The 16,283-nt window shown below is 41.3% G+C and overlaps 1 protein-coding gene across 4 annotated transcripts in view; it reads left to right on the top strand.

The window, feature by feature from the left end:
• DOK5 (docking protein 5) overlaps nucleotides 1-2,456 on the top strand; it is a 44,287-nt gene extending 41,831 nt beyond the window's left edge. For all 4 annotated transcript variants that reach the window (XM_061441314.1, XM_061441315.1, XM_061441316.1 and 1 more), the window contains one exon: nucleotides 1,793-2,456. In XM_061441314.1, coding sequence (XP_061297298.1) covers nucleotides 1,793-1,860 — 68 coding nt within the window. In that variant the 3' untranslated portion in view covers nucleotides 1,861-2,456. The remainder of the gene's footprint in view (nucleotides 1-1,792) is intronic.
• The last annotated feature ends 13,827 nt before the right edge of the window (nucleotides 2,457-16,283 follow it).

Here is a 16,283-nt window from a genome sequence, read left to right on the forward strand (position 1 = left end):
TGGATTAGCTGTGTTAGTGTTTGCATGGAAGTTGGTGTTGCAGAGTTATGAAGTCAGGATCAGGGCATTGGAGAAGTCATCAGAAAACAGACTAAAGACTTCATACAAGTGCATCAGCCAGGAGCATGGAATGGAAGGAGCCAAACCCCCCATAACATTATTTTTACAACATATGGAATAAAGGCTGAGCTTGATTAAACATTCAGATGATAAAGATGAAGTGGTTTCCCTTCATCTTAGGGGCATTAGAAACTGAATCAACCCACCAGGGTATGGGTTGGTTTCTCTGTCATCCCTGAAGATCAGGGCTGGTGTGTGCTAGTCCAAGGGGCAGCCCTGCTCTTGGTGCTTATCCTGCTAACCACCCCCCCCCCCCCCCCCCCCCCCCCCCCGAGGTAAATCTCTGTTTAGCAGGAAACCTCAGGAGCTGGCAGGGCTTTCTAGTACCAACATGGAGATATCCTTTACTTAACACCAACTGTTCAGAAATCACGAGGCAGATATTTTAGAACATCCTGGTTTGGGAAACTTTCAGCCTCTCTTTTCTTTTGTGTGTGCCTTTTTTGTCCTCCTCAGATGCTAGGAGTTTCTCAAGGAATAATGAAAGACATTTATTTTACGTTTTTTAATAAAGCTGGAGATTTTAATAAAGCTCCAGAGCACCGACTATCACAAGCTGTGATTAAAAATTACAAGTGCCGGCAGCCCTGACGTGCACAGCCATGTTCCATTCTGGTCCTCTGATTTTCAGCAAATGATAAAAGCTGCTTCTTTTTCCTTTTCTCAACACTAGAGGGGGCAGGCAGCACATGAAAAGCCCCAGCTGCACCCGGCAAATGTTCTGGGGAAGGAGGAACAATGAAAGCAGCACTTACATGCCTGTTCACATTTGTTCAATAAATTAGGGCATGGGAAGATGACCTGCTGGTGGCAGCCTGTGGCACACGAGAACAAGGCTGCTTGCAGCACTCTGACACAATCAGTGGATTGGTCTTTTACTGTGCCTTACTATAGAGTCCTTTATTAAAACAACAATTCAGCATTGAGTTGACACAAGATAAATAGACCGTATGGGTAAACCCCACTTGTTTTATATTTAGAAAATAGCTTGCTTGTTAAGCTGGAGAAAAAGGATCCCAGGAGCCTGTCGTCAAGAGAATGGGGTAAAAGTCTTTGTAAAATAAGTAAGACATACAGCCAACGTTGTAATTAGGAAAGACACTGAAGTCCTTGTGTTGTTCGGCAGTCAAGGCTACTCTTTCAGTGGTGCCCAGAGCACCTCTAATTACACTAGGTTGCCAAAATCTTGATATGCTTCAGTTGCTACTGGAAAAAGAAATATAAGATCATTGTTATAGTGAGTTGTATAATGGAAAAGAAGCAGTATTTTGCTGACTCAATGGTAGAGGCACCTGAAAACCTTGTATTGCAAAAGCTTTTTCCATCAAAGTTGGAATTTACGATCTCTGAGTTGGCTCTTGTCCTCTTTTCTAATGTGTGGGAAAGAGCTGATGCTGATATTGTGAGCTAAAGTGCTTTTTATATGTAAAATGCAAAGTCAGAACTTTTAAAAATTTAATTTGCTTTGTACAACTTTCTAATGTTAAGGAACTGGGAAAGAAAATCTGAGTTGGAGATGTTTCTGAGGTGGAGCAGCAGATTAAGCAGAGATGGGTTTAATTAAAAGGCTGTAATCTTTCGTTCACATAGTCCTTTATAAAGTGCTGAATAAGATACCTGTGTCTTACTGAGTGTTGTTCTGGGTTTTTTTTTTGCACCTGACTTGGTGAAGATGTTTCTAGCCCAGTGAAGCTTCATCGCACGGACACTTTTCCAACCTACAGGTCAGAGCATCGATAAAAGACTGCAAAGAACTTTACAAAGTCTTTGTCTTCTGACAGACTGCCCCAGTGGATGACAGTGATGATGATAAGCAAGAATGGAAACATGGAAGACTTCAGGTGGATGAAAAATTCTTGCAATACAAAGGGTTTTTTTTTTTAAACTTTGCCAAAAGCTAAAACTATATTGAAAAAAAACCCAGCAAACCCTCCAGTGTATCTTTTATATCTGACAGCTGGACAGAGAAGAAATCACTCCCTAAATATTTCCAAATGTTTTTGTATGATAGCTATGTTGTAAACTATGTTGTAAATATGAGACTCTTCTGTTGTAGTGTGGTTCTATTTTGTCTATTACAGCTGTGTGTTCACTGATGTCAGCTGTGTCATCCTTGTTTGTTGTAATGCTTATCTTTAGTTATTTACATTATTGTTCAGCCTAATCCTTGATCTTTGAAATGGTGGCCAGTTTTAAGCAGCTATTGGATACAATTTTTCCTGTTTGAAGCCTGATGAAGACTTGATTGATTTCTTTTAAAAGCACCCTCTCTAACTTCTATTTCCTGTATTTATTTCCATCTCTGTAAATGCTTGAAATAAAAAAGTCCCACTTAATTTGTACAGTGCTTTTTGTCATCACTACCAGCATCATGAACAGAGTTGTTGTGGAGCCACTACGACAGTGGAAGAAAGGAAGGACAGGTGGATAGGGATAGTGGTTTGCTGTGGATCCCCCACCCACATCTAAAGCCATATAACCACCTGTTGAGTGTCCTAGTGAAACAGAGTAGTAGATTCAACATGAATCTCACAGTGCCACAAACTATTTTGAGGCAGAAAGCTGATTTTTCTGTTTTGTGACAGCATCTGTGTTAGGTACTACTTTAACAGATTGGCACCAGCATCTTAATTTAACAGCAAACAGACTCTTCCAAAATAGCATGGTTGACTACTGTGTGCTGTACCAAATGGTCAGAAAATGTATAACAGCTGTAAATAGGAACACCGGGATGCAAATAAAGCACTGTGCTTAGCGAGATATAGTTAAATCATGTTGTTAACAAGCTCTGAGTAAGAATGCCTCATCAGATTACAAGTCAGACTGGTTGTAAGCATCTTAGTCCTGCTCACTTAACAACCTTAAGGACTAGATCTTATTTTGATTGTGCCAGAGGGGGATACGGTCTCTGCATATTTTTAATGGAAATAAGTATTTGATACAAATAGTGTTAGCAGCTAAGGTTTCAGCAGGTACCTTGGAAGAAAAGTAGAAGAATGCAATAGCTACAGGAGGTTTGTAGAGAATGAGCTTCATTTGTTCATGTTTGTAGAGAATGAGTCAGCACAGACTCATTTTCTCATATGACAGAGGTAATGTTCTTATGATTCAAGTGAAAATAGCAAGTATCTTGGCTTTTAATTCTGAATATGGAATTTCAGAGCAGACTGGGGGGGCATGCTGTTGATCATGACCCATATGATGACTGAAAGGAGATTTCAAAACTATACTCATAGTTGCAGTGGGCTGTACTCAGAGATGCTGTCAGTGTTCAGCTCTGGAGGAGGGTATCCAGAGTGGCATGCAGTTCTGGGTCTGCTTCCAGTCATGGTTAACCAGTTGGATGGAGCAATAGGGAGTGTGCTTATTAAAACTGCACATCTATAAAATGGGGAGGAAAGACACAGGAATACAAGATTAATACAAAATAAATTTGATAGGGACAAGTGCTTATAAGCAAGGATAATTGACTTCACAAACACATAATGGGAAGAGAAGCAAGATAGCCCTTTAGAAAGGGATATAAGGGTTATTATGGATTACAAGTGGAACATAAGGCAAAAAGGCCATGTTGCTGCAAAACCAGTAAGTGTCATAGAGAAATGTAAAAGCATTAAGTTTTCAAGACAGCTGAGGCAATTCTGCTCTGCTTCAGCCTGGCAAGGCTGGAGTCCTGTGTGGTGGCTGACCCCAAGCTAATGCGCTTGGCTACTACAGGTACCTCTGCCCCATTACAAGTGGAATAGTTCAGCTCCTGACTTGCACTGTGCACTGTGTAATGTCTTTATCTTCCTTTATAACAGACTTTCTTTCCAGGAGTAAGGAAGAAGACCACGTTTCCAAGTCAGTTCAGCTTTTCTGGTTTTTACAGTGTCCTGAGGTAACAGTTGCTCCAGTAAGTTCTTTTTATTTAACTGGTTTCAGGTTTAACATCTATATAGCCCTTTAATAAACATATTCTCAATTATTGAAGTAAAACATTGTGAAAATGTAAGATATTTGGTTTCTTCATCCAGAGGGGTCACAGTAATGGAACTGGAGATGAGGGAGGCTTTCAAAGAAGCAAACCAATGAGTGTGGTGAAGGTAAATGTGATTCTGGAAATACAGGAAAAAGGAAAAAAAAATCACTATACCGTCATTGTTTAAGATATACCATAGTGTGAAGATAAGATTAATTTATTGTAAATAAGGACTATGTTCACTTTATTTCAAAGCTGAACTTTGAAATAAGATAAGTTATTGAAAAGCATGTTATGACTAATAGGTCTTTATCTTTCAGGTTTACTTCTGTAATGGATTCCCTTTAGAGCTGACAGCTTCTGTTGTTTTATCATGGATATGACAGTTCCGTAAATGCTTTCATTCACCTTTCACTCATGCAGTGATTGATATGGTAAGACTATCTGTGGTTGAACAGTCCAATTACAAAGAAGACAAAAAAAGCTGCTATAACTTTGGCCTTTAAATGAAGGGTCATTAAATCAACTAGCTCTGATACTATTCTTTCCACTGAAACTGCCTGTGAAGGATGGAAAAGAGGCCCAGAAGTAGCTTTGCTTTGAATTACTGTGTGTATATGACACAATATCAAGAAGCTGCTTTGTTTTAATTTGTGGTACCAACAGATTAGGATACTTAATCTTTGCATCATTGCTGACTGCTTTGTTAGCAAGGTCATTAGCTGAAGGAACCGACAGGTTTGCTGCTCCTGTAGTTACTGACTTTATTTATGGTGAGGAAAAGGTCTTTTCAGTTGTTGGGAGCTGGGCTGTTTGGGCTGTTCAGAGTGTACAGCAGGCTCTGTACCATACTGTTATGATGGTGCCGTCATGTGTGTCAGTTGGATGTCTGTGGTGTTTGATACATTGGTGAAGACAGATGCGCTGGGGTGGAAACCTTTTGGGTACCTGAGCTGTGCTCTGTCTGAAGAGATTTGCTTCAAAAAAATGTGCTGCAAATCCATCTGTAGAGCTGTGGGGCTCAGGGTTCCATGGGATTCAAGGATCAGTATCTGACAAATCATCGAGATCTATTTTTCTTCAGTCTCTGCCCTACACACAGGCTTTCCCATTAGCAGGACTTCACACGGGGCTTTTTATTTCTTTGCTCTTGTCCTGTGTGTAAAAGGAGGATAACAATTTTATGGACTAGTTTCAATTGCTCCACCAAATTCCAGCCTTTTATATCCTTCAACCTTGTTCTTTCTCAAATGTCCATAGATCTTCCTAGATAACTTTTTCAAAGGCATAAAAGTGTTCTGCAAAGTCATCCCAATGGGCAGGTCTTTGGCTTTGTGTAACCTTTCCCATTCACATGTCTCTAAGTAACGCTGTGCCGTTTCTGAAATGGCTGCTCCAAACAGACCGGACAGAAATGCCATGCCCCTGGTCCCCTTTCATCCCACAGACCAGTGGCCAACCTGTAAGTCATAATAGTGGAGATGGTAAAGTACATTTTAGGGGTAAAGTAAAAGTGAGTCAGAAGAGAAGGTGTAGACCTGCTTACCCAACTTTTCAAATCCATGCTAAGAAAAGTTATTCTGCCTTTTGAGCCAGTATGAACCAGTGAATCGGTAATAGCACAGTGGGTAGATGGAGATGGTCCAGACTGCAGCAGAACTTGGTGGGTAATGGTCTTAAAAGGCTAATCTTGGAATCAGGTACATTAGGGGGAGCAGAATCATAATAATCAAGATGTCAAATTATATTTCTTTTCTTTAGATGTTCTTATTACAGGTAACAGAATGCAAATGCCATTATCTAAAATAGCATACAGGGCACTGTAAATAATTGTGCTGCTCAGAGAAAGGATAGCTGACAACCTCTCCATTTCTGTCTTATAGAGGGAGATGGAGTCTCACAAGGACTTGCCAAAAGTCACTCCAGACCTCAAGGTGTTTCTTGGAGGTTTTTTTTGTTTGTTTTTGTTTTGTGTTTTTAATAAAGGAAAACTTACTTTTTTAACAAGACATTTTTTGCTTCCTCGAGGGAGGACAGCAGTTTAAGGGGGTTTCAGCATTTGTTTGAGTGAAGTAGCTTTATTTTTCATGCTTGTACTGTAGTTATTATTTATTCTTAAAATTGTTGGTATTTAATTTTGCTCTCCCATCTTACACCTTATAGCAGAAAAGCATCATTAATATTTAGGCAGATGAACCACTCTTGAAGTTTGTGACTTGCAGTCAGAATGTCCTTAATTTAAATAATCACTCAGATAAAATTAATGCACTCAGAGTTGCAGCCGAGTCCTGTTGCTGAGCAATTCTGGCAAGTGCTTAATAATAATTGTGCTGCCTCAGGCACTGAGATCAGGGGTCACAATGTGATATTTCTGTGTATTCATTAACTTCCGCAAGGGCAGATTGATCTTCTGTTTCCATGAACGCTAATGAACCATTTTCTTATTTTTAGGGAATATTCTATCACTACCACTAGCCATGTAGTGTTTGAAGAAAACCTGTTTTCAAACAGAAGGCTCTAATTAGAACTTGGGCCTCAGCTGTATTGATTGCGCTGCACTTTCTCAGTGGGTTTACAAATGCCAGAAAATAAACTTGCTAGGAAAGTTTACTGGAGTGGCTTTCTCTTTAGTATTTAGCCTATGGGTTGTTCTATTTCTTGACAAGCCAAAACAGAGGAAATGGGTGCTGAGGTCTTCGGGAGAGCTGGGTTTGTATATGGGTATTTTCCCCCTGTCTGTCTTTTAAATGCTCTGGAAATCTTTGAAATAAAAGGTGTGAGGTGTTCATCTTGCTCTAAACCAAAGTTACAATCTCTTTAGTGAAATTAACTCCTGGCCTTCCAGCCGTATGGATGTGAGAATAAGAAATAACCAAAGGTAGCTTAGAGTGTGTTTGGCAGGTCTCCATCCCCCGTGCCGTGATTTGGGTGACATGGTTTAGTGTGAGGTGTCCCTGCCCATGGCAGGGGGGCTGGAACTGGGTGATCCTAAGGTCCTTTCCAACCCTAACTGTTCTATGATTCTATGCTGCATCTCGGCTCGGCCGCCGGGTGCCAGCCTTTCCCAGGGAAAGGGAACACGGGCTCCGCTGTTAGCCTCCCGCTGCCTGCTCCGCTACAACCAATAACGCCAAAATAGCTCATACCGGCTTTTCTTCATCTGTTTTGTGACGCCTTCCACCCTTTCCTCCCTGTCAAGCTGATACGGTCTGCCTCCTCCCTTCTTTGCACGTCAATAGAAACAAAGTGAAATGTTTGGGTTATTCTAAACGTGGTGTCTGTGGCTGAGCCCTGTAGAAACACAGTAAGAGCGTCTGTGTTAGGAGAACTGTAAGGTCCCTTTGTGCAAGCAATAAATGTGTAGGAAAAAATGTTTTCTATGCCCCTGGTGCCATTTTTGCACCGTATGGATGGGATTGAAGGGGGCAGCACCACCTTTTGCATTTTGCCAATGACCCTGTGTGCAGGGGAAAGGGATGGGAGGTGCAGCAGGCAAACAACTGGATTTCCACAGATTTCTCCTGTCTCATGGCAATTCCAGAAACCAAAGGCTGTAAATGAGACCTGAGCCACTGTTTTCAGCTCCCATCACACCTCACCCGAGGTGTCTGAGGTGGCACATGTGGCACTTCATCCCAGTGCTGGAGAGCGACAGATTCCCAGGCTTCCCTAAAGGAATGTGGTCCATTTGTTTGCTTGGGTTATTTTTATTACGTTATTCCAACTTCCCAAGGTTAGGTCACAATCACCCAACTGCAGCAGATTGTCATTAAAGCTTCTCGGAAGCAGTCTCCTAGCAAAAGGAGCAGTGTACTGAACCAATTCATCGCAGCTTAGCAAAGAAAATAGGCAGTGCAGGGATTTATCCTGCCCTTGCATTGCTGCTGTAGGTCACAACCCAAGTGAGGAGGTTTAGATCCTCAGGTGAGGAAACCAGCAATGGACAGGCTCATATTTTGGCTCAGGTTATTTTTCCTGTCCAGTGTGAGATCCCACTCGATTTTTCCAAAGCTTAAAAATGGGAATGGCACATTCTCAGGCAGAGTCCCCAGGGAAAAATGTACATTAGCAGTCCTGTTACTTTCAGAAACAGTACAGCAAAGACCACATAAAACAGGGTGAAAAAGACCTGTGGTCCTATCAGAAAAATTAGATGTAAAAGGACACATTAAAAGAGACTCTAATGACCTGTGCTCATTGAGATGCTTCTGGTATTGTTTTTATGAGAATTGCACCCCAGCCACACTTAAACTCTGGTAGCTGCCTGAATTTTGTGTCTCAGTTTTCTAGGTTGACTTTCCTTAACCTCCTGTCCTATACTTTTATGTTCTGCTTTGAACTTCACATATCCAGCACACTCCACTCCAGAGATGGGCATGCTGTTTATGTGTAGTATATGAAATCACGCTTGTATGAAATTATAGCTTCTAATCAGATACTGTCTGTGTTCTGAGGTAACCACGACATGGGTAAACATTACAAAATGACAAATGAATAAGAGAAATTAACTTGCTAATGTAATTTATTGTATCTTTTTGACTGAACAAAGAGTGCTCAATTTTTCACATGGAGATAAACTGTATATGGACCAAATGATACAGAAAACCCTTTGTGCTGAAGGCAGTGCATCCTTTCAGAATATATAGTCCATTAAACTGAAGTAAATAGTTGCATAAATACTTATGTCTCCATAAATGTGTAATGACTCAGCTGAAAGCCAGACAGTATATTTATAGAGATGCATGATCTCTATTTTTGGCACATTTAGTAAACTGAAAGTGTGCCTACACTGAGCATGACGGAAATGCATAAATGTTGTTCTGCACTGTACAAAGGGGGAAAAGTAGCAAAATTAGATTTATAGCTCCTCTGCCAGATGTGAAATACAAGGAGTTGGGGGGACCTACTCCAGCCAGAGCTGCTTGAGGGCTCTGGTGTCCCCTTGTGCCCTTGAAGATCTTGTCCTTTTCTTCATGTATTTGTCTCAAAATGAAGACCAGGCCAGACTTTCATGTGTCTTTCAAGTCTATTGGGGTAGGCTTAAAGTAACTGTATTCAGATGCTGGAATGCCCCTGGATAGGTAGCAAGGGCAAACAAGAGTGGCTATGATGGAGTGATGTCCACATAAAACCTCAGCAAAATGATGTCCTTTCTTAAGCCAAATCAAGAGTTGGATTGGAAAAAACAAGTCTGATTTCTCCAGATGCCACCACACCTTGCATCTGAAGCAGCCTACAGAAAAGATGGTGTTGCCCAGCCCTGTCTTTTGGATATGAGCTGCAGGAGCTCACTTGGTTCCATCATGCCATGGTCCATCACTGCTCACAGCCTCCAGCTGTTGGTTCCCTTGCACAGATGCTGCAGCTCACAGTGCAGGTCAAAAGGATTCCAGTGGAGCCTGATCCTTCCCAAGAGAGAAGCAGCAATTGCTGACATGGGGGTGGAAAGGCACTGAGATACCAGATTCTTCTTTAGGTACAGACTCTCGGGAAATTCTGGAGATAAACCCTCTCCCTCTCTTTTATCCAAAGGCATCCATCAGTGCGGAATGGATGTGTGCTCCTGGATGGTCCCTGTGAGACACAAGTTTCATTCCTGTGGTTGGGAAATAGGATTGATTTGGTGCAATATCCAGGGAGGGATGCTTTACTAGAAATGCTGTCAAGTGACGTGCTTTGATCTGGGCTAACTGCGCATTCTTACTATTTCCTTCCCTTTCTTCTTGAGACATTTGGAGTTTTTACCAAAGGCATTTTCAGTATCAAACCAGAGGAAAATCCCAGTGCATGCTTTTAAGAAGGTTTGAGTTATTTTCCTTCGTGAAAGCCATGATAGGTCTCTACCACCGGCTATGCTTTTCTCTACTCCAGCAAGGTAACAAATACTTGCAAGAGGAAAATGCTTGTGGCAGACCAAGACTGACCTTTTGCTGTGAGCCAGTATGGATCAATCCAGAGCCAGAGTCTACCTAGAGCAGCAATAGATAAAATAAAGTTTCTATTTAGCTTTGTCTGGGGCCAGGGGGACTGTTACTTTGAGCATTTATCCCACGTTATTCAATTTGCTTATAGACTGAAACAAAATCAGTTGAAAGTTGTTTTTCCTTTGCCACACGTGACTGACAAATCCTTGTGGAAAATTGCTTAAATTGTGTGAAAACAGGATACTTAATTACAGTTTAATTATCTTGGAAGATTTGATGCTGTCTGATTGCTTTTGGTTTATTTCTTTGCTTGCTCTGTGGTCTCTGTTGAAGTTGTCTTCATTTATAGCTGAACCAGGTGCACAGGTTGAAACTGCACAGTTCACCAGCATGGAAGAATATATTTCCTCTTCAGTCTCATGCTTACACATATATCTATCCAACTGACCTGCTAGCAAGAGAAGCACAATCCACTTGTTAACATGGGCCTGATCCTTACAGCTGATGACTAAATATCTAAAAAGGAACCAGATGGGTTTTCACGGATCCAGATGTTGTGTTCTATTTCACCCAGTGTTTTTAAGGGAGAAATAAGGTTTACTGAAGAACTATGATTTTTGTCATTGAAATCCATCACTTACCCGGTGCTTGATCTGATACTAAGTGACCTGGATGAGTTTTTCCCATAGGGCAACCTAGGTACCTAAATCTCAGCTTTCCATTGCAACCAGACTCCTAAGATATCGGTATGCTGCTGGATATTAAGAATGCATCAATCCCACACTATATTCGTTATGGTGGTGGGAAAAGGGAAAAAAAAATCGCTGTGGCTTATTTAGATCTTTGTTCTGGCACAGAGAGAGTTTGTTCTTTGCCAGCAGAAAGCTGATTTGCTTAAAACGGCACTTGGGTTTGGGGAATGTTTTGTTTGGGTCTGGCTTTTTGTTAGGTTTATTTAACTTGAATTAGTTCTCAGGCTTTCTTCACTCTGGGACTGCTGGCACAGAGAGGGCCAAAGCAGAGGCAGGAGCAAATAAAGGGGGGAATTTGTCATCAGTGCCCAGCTATGCTGGTTTATGGAGATCACTGAGTTGTGGTGTTAAGCTCTGCCTGAATCAGCAGTGAAACAAAGGGAAGGCGGCATGAAAATTCCTGGGCAGATACTGACACCAAAAATCTTTACATCTGGTTCAGTGTGAAGAGCACTTTGGGATTTGAGTTTTACTCAAGTTTAGGATTTGGTTTTTTTTTTCTTTTTTGTAGTTTCACTTTATTTTTACCAAACAAGGATAGGATTGTTCATTAACTGCCAACCAGTTAGGCTTGTGCTGTCTGATGGTTGGCAAAGGCTTCACATCAGATGGGGAGAGTACAGCCGGAAAAACTTGATGCCCGTAAGAAAACTGGAATTAAGAACCCATTAAGTAGATGCATTTGCAGAAGATTATTTCTGTCTTTTGTGTGTCTTCTCCCCCCTGGGGAATCTCCTTGTGACAGCACATTGTTTTCCCGAGGAGCCATTGTTTAAGTAACAGCATATAGCAGATTATAGAGGAAAAGGTTGCCTTCAGCACCAGGGTTCTTCCAAGCTCCCTCCTTGAGCTACACAGACCAAAATAAAAGCTGACATTTGAGCAAGCCCAGGTGATGTTTGTGTTATTTGCTATAGTCACCTCTTAATTCAACCTTAAACTGAGAAATGAACAACCGAGCCACGGAAGGCAGCAGGAATCCTTTGCATTGGTATTGCTGGACTTGGATCAGTCAACCATATATTAGCCCTCTTGGGACTGCAGGAAGTCAGTGTTGAATGACAGTGGCATTATTACTGCCTGTCACTGCTAATGTCAGTGAAAACATTAGGTCTGTAACACATAAAATGACTCAAAAAATCCAAGCCCAATAGAAATGAAGAGGGGAAATTTAGGAAGAGGGCTTACAATGCTATTTTTAATCTGTTTGGATCTATTAATAAGCTGATAACAAATTTTTGCATATTATTTGCCTGTTTCTATGCTAGTTAATTTGTTTGATTATGATTAGGGGATTCTGAAGAATAAAACTAGCTTTTTTTTGCTTTAGTAGAAGGGTCACTATTGATGCACCATTAACCGTGAAAGGCTGTGAGTGCTTCTTCTGTTTTTGGTAAGTGTTCATTTATCCATGCCATAAGCCAAAAATAGAAACCCTGGTGCTCCAGAAGGTATTTGTAGATGTGCTTTCTCCTGCTTGACACAATGTGAGGAGGTTTTACAGTTTTAGAATTCAAAATACAATCCCCTGCTTTTGAGGGAAAACTAGATTTATAACATCTTCTAACTGTATTGATTTCCAGCACTGAGCTGGGATGCTATTTCTGTTCCCGAGGGCAGTATCTCACCCAGGCCTATTGCAAATGAGAAAGATGGCAAAAATAGACTCATCAGAAAGCATGAGAGGAATAATTCAAAATGTATCTAAGAAAGCTGGACATAATCAAGGACTGAAACTTCAAGCAATATGATAAGCTGGAGACAAGTTGTTTCATGGTAGTGAAATATGAACAAGGTTGTTTGGGTTTTTTTTTTTGGTAGCTACTACTGTGGTGGCTCTCCAGCAAAGACGCCGTATTTGTACTCTGGATGCATCTGTCAGTACCTACCACCTGTGTGCAACCTCTGCTCTTTGACAGCTTGGAGTTATTAAAAGAAGCTGCAGGTTAAATCAACTTTTGGCTTGGTCTGAGTTGGATCTAGCGGTTTTGCTGAACAAATGCGTGTAGGATAGGAAATGTGGCTGCTGCTTCTGTGATCAGGGAAATACTGTGCAAATCAGCAGACAGTTGCTGAGAGAGAAAGCCAGGAGCTGAAATGCACAGGCAGTATGTGAGAAGTCTGGATCCTTGCTGATGTCCGTGCAATTTCTTGCAGATTGCACTGACCCTTCTCCATGTTCCTAAACTGTGGCATCTCCTTGATTCCCCCTCATTATAGAGAAAAACCTGATCCAAAGCACTTTCTAATGAGTGTCATTAGGAAGAAATCATTTAGTAGCATGGTATTTGTTTGTTTTGGCTTCAAGAAGACTGGAACCATCACTGTGTTATAATTTATTCTCTTGCATTTTATTTTCATCACTTTTGCAGCTTGCAAACGAGTCAATGAGCAGTTTCTCATCAAAAAGCCCAAAGAATGTTCTCTCTGACACAGTGCACCAAAGTGTGCATTTTCATAGCGGTTCAGTAAAAACATCTTGATGAGAAATAGAGCTCCCCTCCTTCCAGATGTAGCAGTTTGTTATCAGATTGACATGCATTATTTTTCCCTTGTGAAAAGCCAGAGTCAAAGAAGTTGGAGAATTGTTCAAACAGATAATTGCTCTGGCTTTCCCATGCAGTCAAGTGTGGGCTTTCTTCCTGCTGAATGAAGCAGAACATACTTTTTGACACTACAACACATTTGAACTCGACTTGTTTTAGTTCTTTGTGCAAGGGAACATTTCTTTTATAACTCCCCTGATGCCTTCAAAACGGGAATCATCAGCTGGAGCTGGAAGTACTTTTTTTGTCTAAGAAGGGCCAAACTCTGCTTAGGGTAAAGAGAAATGGGACAAAAGCAGGTAAACTACATAGTGTTAACATTTAAATGACTATTTCCTTAGGTAGGTGCACCAGCTATGTCTGAGCTTCAGGATTTTTTGGTGAATTCCACTCCTTTCAGTGTCTGCTACAGGGAGGGAGCGCTGTTATCCCAGCTTGCAGAGCAAAATCTCAGTTCTAGGAGATCAGGCCTTGAAAAGGCTTTCTTTTGCCTTGCAATTCCCAACTTTTACCTGTCAGAACTGAGTTTCTATCCCTAACAAAGTGGGAACTTCCCAAAGAGCAAGTCAGTCTCAGAGGTGGGCAGCTGGCCAGTGTGGCCACACATCTATTCCAAATGCCAGCTACACGGGCAACTTGAACTGATTGTTTTAATGTAAAGAATGAATCAGTTACCGCAGGGTCAATGAGGCAAGAAGGTTGGGTTTCTTACCCTGATGGTACTTGGTGGAATTCTTCAGCAGCATTATTACAGTGTCACTTGTTTTCCCACCGTGTGCTGGCCATTTCCATGAATCAGATTACGTTCAAGAATCAGAAGTTCTAGCTAGATTTTATCTTGTCTCTTACTGGCACCTGGCAGGGTCCTGTTAAAATGCCATTTTAAGCCCTCCTTCAGCGATCAACCAGCGGAGTACGTAATGAACACCTATGGAGGCATCCAAAGTGTATAATGAGGTAAAAAACACACACAGGTATCAGGATGGCCATTTCCACCAAAAACATTGTCATTTTCAGCAATCTTTCCAGTTTTTCCCCATGCCACAAGCATTTTCTGCAGAACACGGTGATGTATACGCTGTATTTAAAAGAGATTCTAGATCACAAAGCAGTGTGTAGGTGCCCACTGTCGGAATGAAGGAAAAAAGTATTTAGGATGTACTGATACCAATCCAGAGATTCAGACTTCCATGGAATCAGATGCTTTAGTCACCGTAGTAAGCTGTGGCCTTAACAGCCCCTTGGAGAATGCTGGCTTCATAATTACTTTGTTTTACAAAATGACACTGAATTTTGAAGAACCTAATCCATTGAAGTTGCTTGCATTATAAATATGGCAGATTAGGGTGCAATTTAAGCAGTACAGAACTAGCTCAAGGGAGCATCCCAGACCTTCATTTCATTCAGCTGTTACTGATGTGTCGAGAAGAAAGAGCTGATTGCTGATTTATATGTCTTGTCTTTCATTATGCTGCTTTTCTGCTGTGCAGGGGGTCACAACAGAGTCTATTAACAACAACCAAGGCAGAACCAGCTGATGTTCTTACAATCACATCAGATTCTCTTCAAAATTGCTGCTAGTTGCTTTTTCTCCATTGTTGTCTCCGAAGTTTGCAGTCTGCTTTCTCAGCCATGACTAGAATTTTAATGGCCTTGCAGTTTGTTGTCTATTAGAGGGGTTTTATTAGTATTAATAGGGTCTATTTTTCTGGCTGTCTGTTTCACTATATTTAATTTCAAAATGTTTCTGAAGTACAGGCTAAAGGGGTGCTCCCAAGGCAGCATTTGCTGAAAGTTCATTTTACAGCCATTAATATATGCCTCCAGCAACCCTCATACTGGGTTATGCAGCAAAGGCTCTAGGAGCCAGCTACTAAGGACACATCTGATTGACTCCCAATTTAGGAGAAAGATTTTAGACAGATTTTGGCACTCTTTTATACCACACTAAAAGATTTTTCAGAGCAGAGCACCTTGCTGGTCAAACAGGCTGTCTGTAATCTGCATTTGAGTTCACACTGCCGTCATGCTTTCAGGTATCATTAGCTTCTTACAAACTTCAAGAAGAGCAGAGGTTTTCTGCAGAGGGAAAGGCTGAGATATGAACTCACCTTTTACTTGGCACCTGAGTGATCCATGTAGGCAAAGGTATGGGCTGTGAAGCTCCCACCTGATAATTCACCCACAGGACACAGATCCCTGAGAAGCTGGTCCCTACTATTTATGGGGTGTATAAAACTATTTGTTCAGCCTTGCTTGCCCTCTCTCCAGAAGATGATTTAATGAATGGAGATACGGTGCTGTATCCCATCTGGCTGCTGGCTACCACAAGAAAGGCAGTTTTCCTGTTGCTTTAATTAAATAACCATTTTCTTTTGAGCCCAGAATGCTTTCATTGTCTTCATCAGTGGCTGCCAGGCGGGCAGAATTACAGCTGCCACTCTCCTCTGAGCAATATAAATCCATGGAAAGCAGGACGCAGCAAAGACATGACAGAAATGTGTAATTCTTGCAATGAATCTTTTAATCTGATATGTACGAAGAAGAAAAAGAGAGCTCTGTCATAACACATCAGTTTTACCAGGTACATCTGTTATACAGAAATGTGCAGAAGTTCATGATAGCAAAACAACTCCATTTCCCAAGACGTTGATGCAGGTGCTGGGCTTGGCCAGTGCTCCCGCTGGTTCCTGGCATCTGGAGAATTTCAAGTGAAACTTATCCTTGTCCTCCCTCTTCCTGGCACTGCTTGTGTATCACATGCTGGTGTAAACAGGAGCCTTCATTAACTTTATCTCAGAGCCCAAATTCTCCCTTTCTTAAACAACAGTTTCTTATCTCTGTAACATTTGAAACCAGAGCCTGATATATGAACCTTTCACCCTAGGTCTGGATGGACTTGCTTGGATTAAAGCAAACCCCTGGTCTGCAGAGTATACGGTGTGAATCAGAGCAAAACACAGCTACATTTGGATGTATT

Source organism: Pezoporus flaviventris, unplaced genomic scaffold (assembly GCF_033815535.1).
Source record: "Pezoporus flaviventris isolate CSIRO_AGI_PZ_B2104156 unplaced genomic scaffold, CSIRO_AGI_Pfla_v1 ptg000213l, whole genome shotgun sequence".
NCBI lineage: Eukaryota > Metazoa > Chordata > Aves > Psittaciformes > Psittacidae > Pezoporus > Pezoporus flaviventris.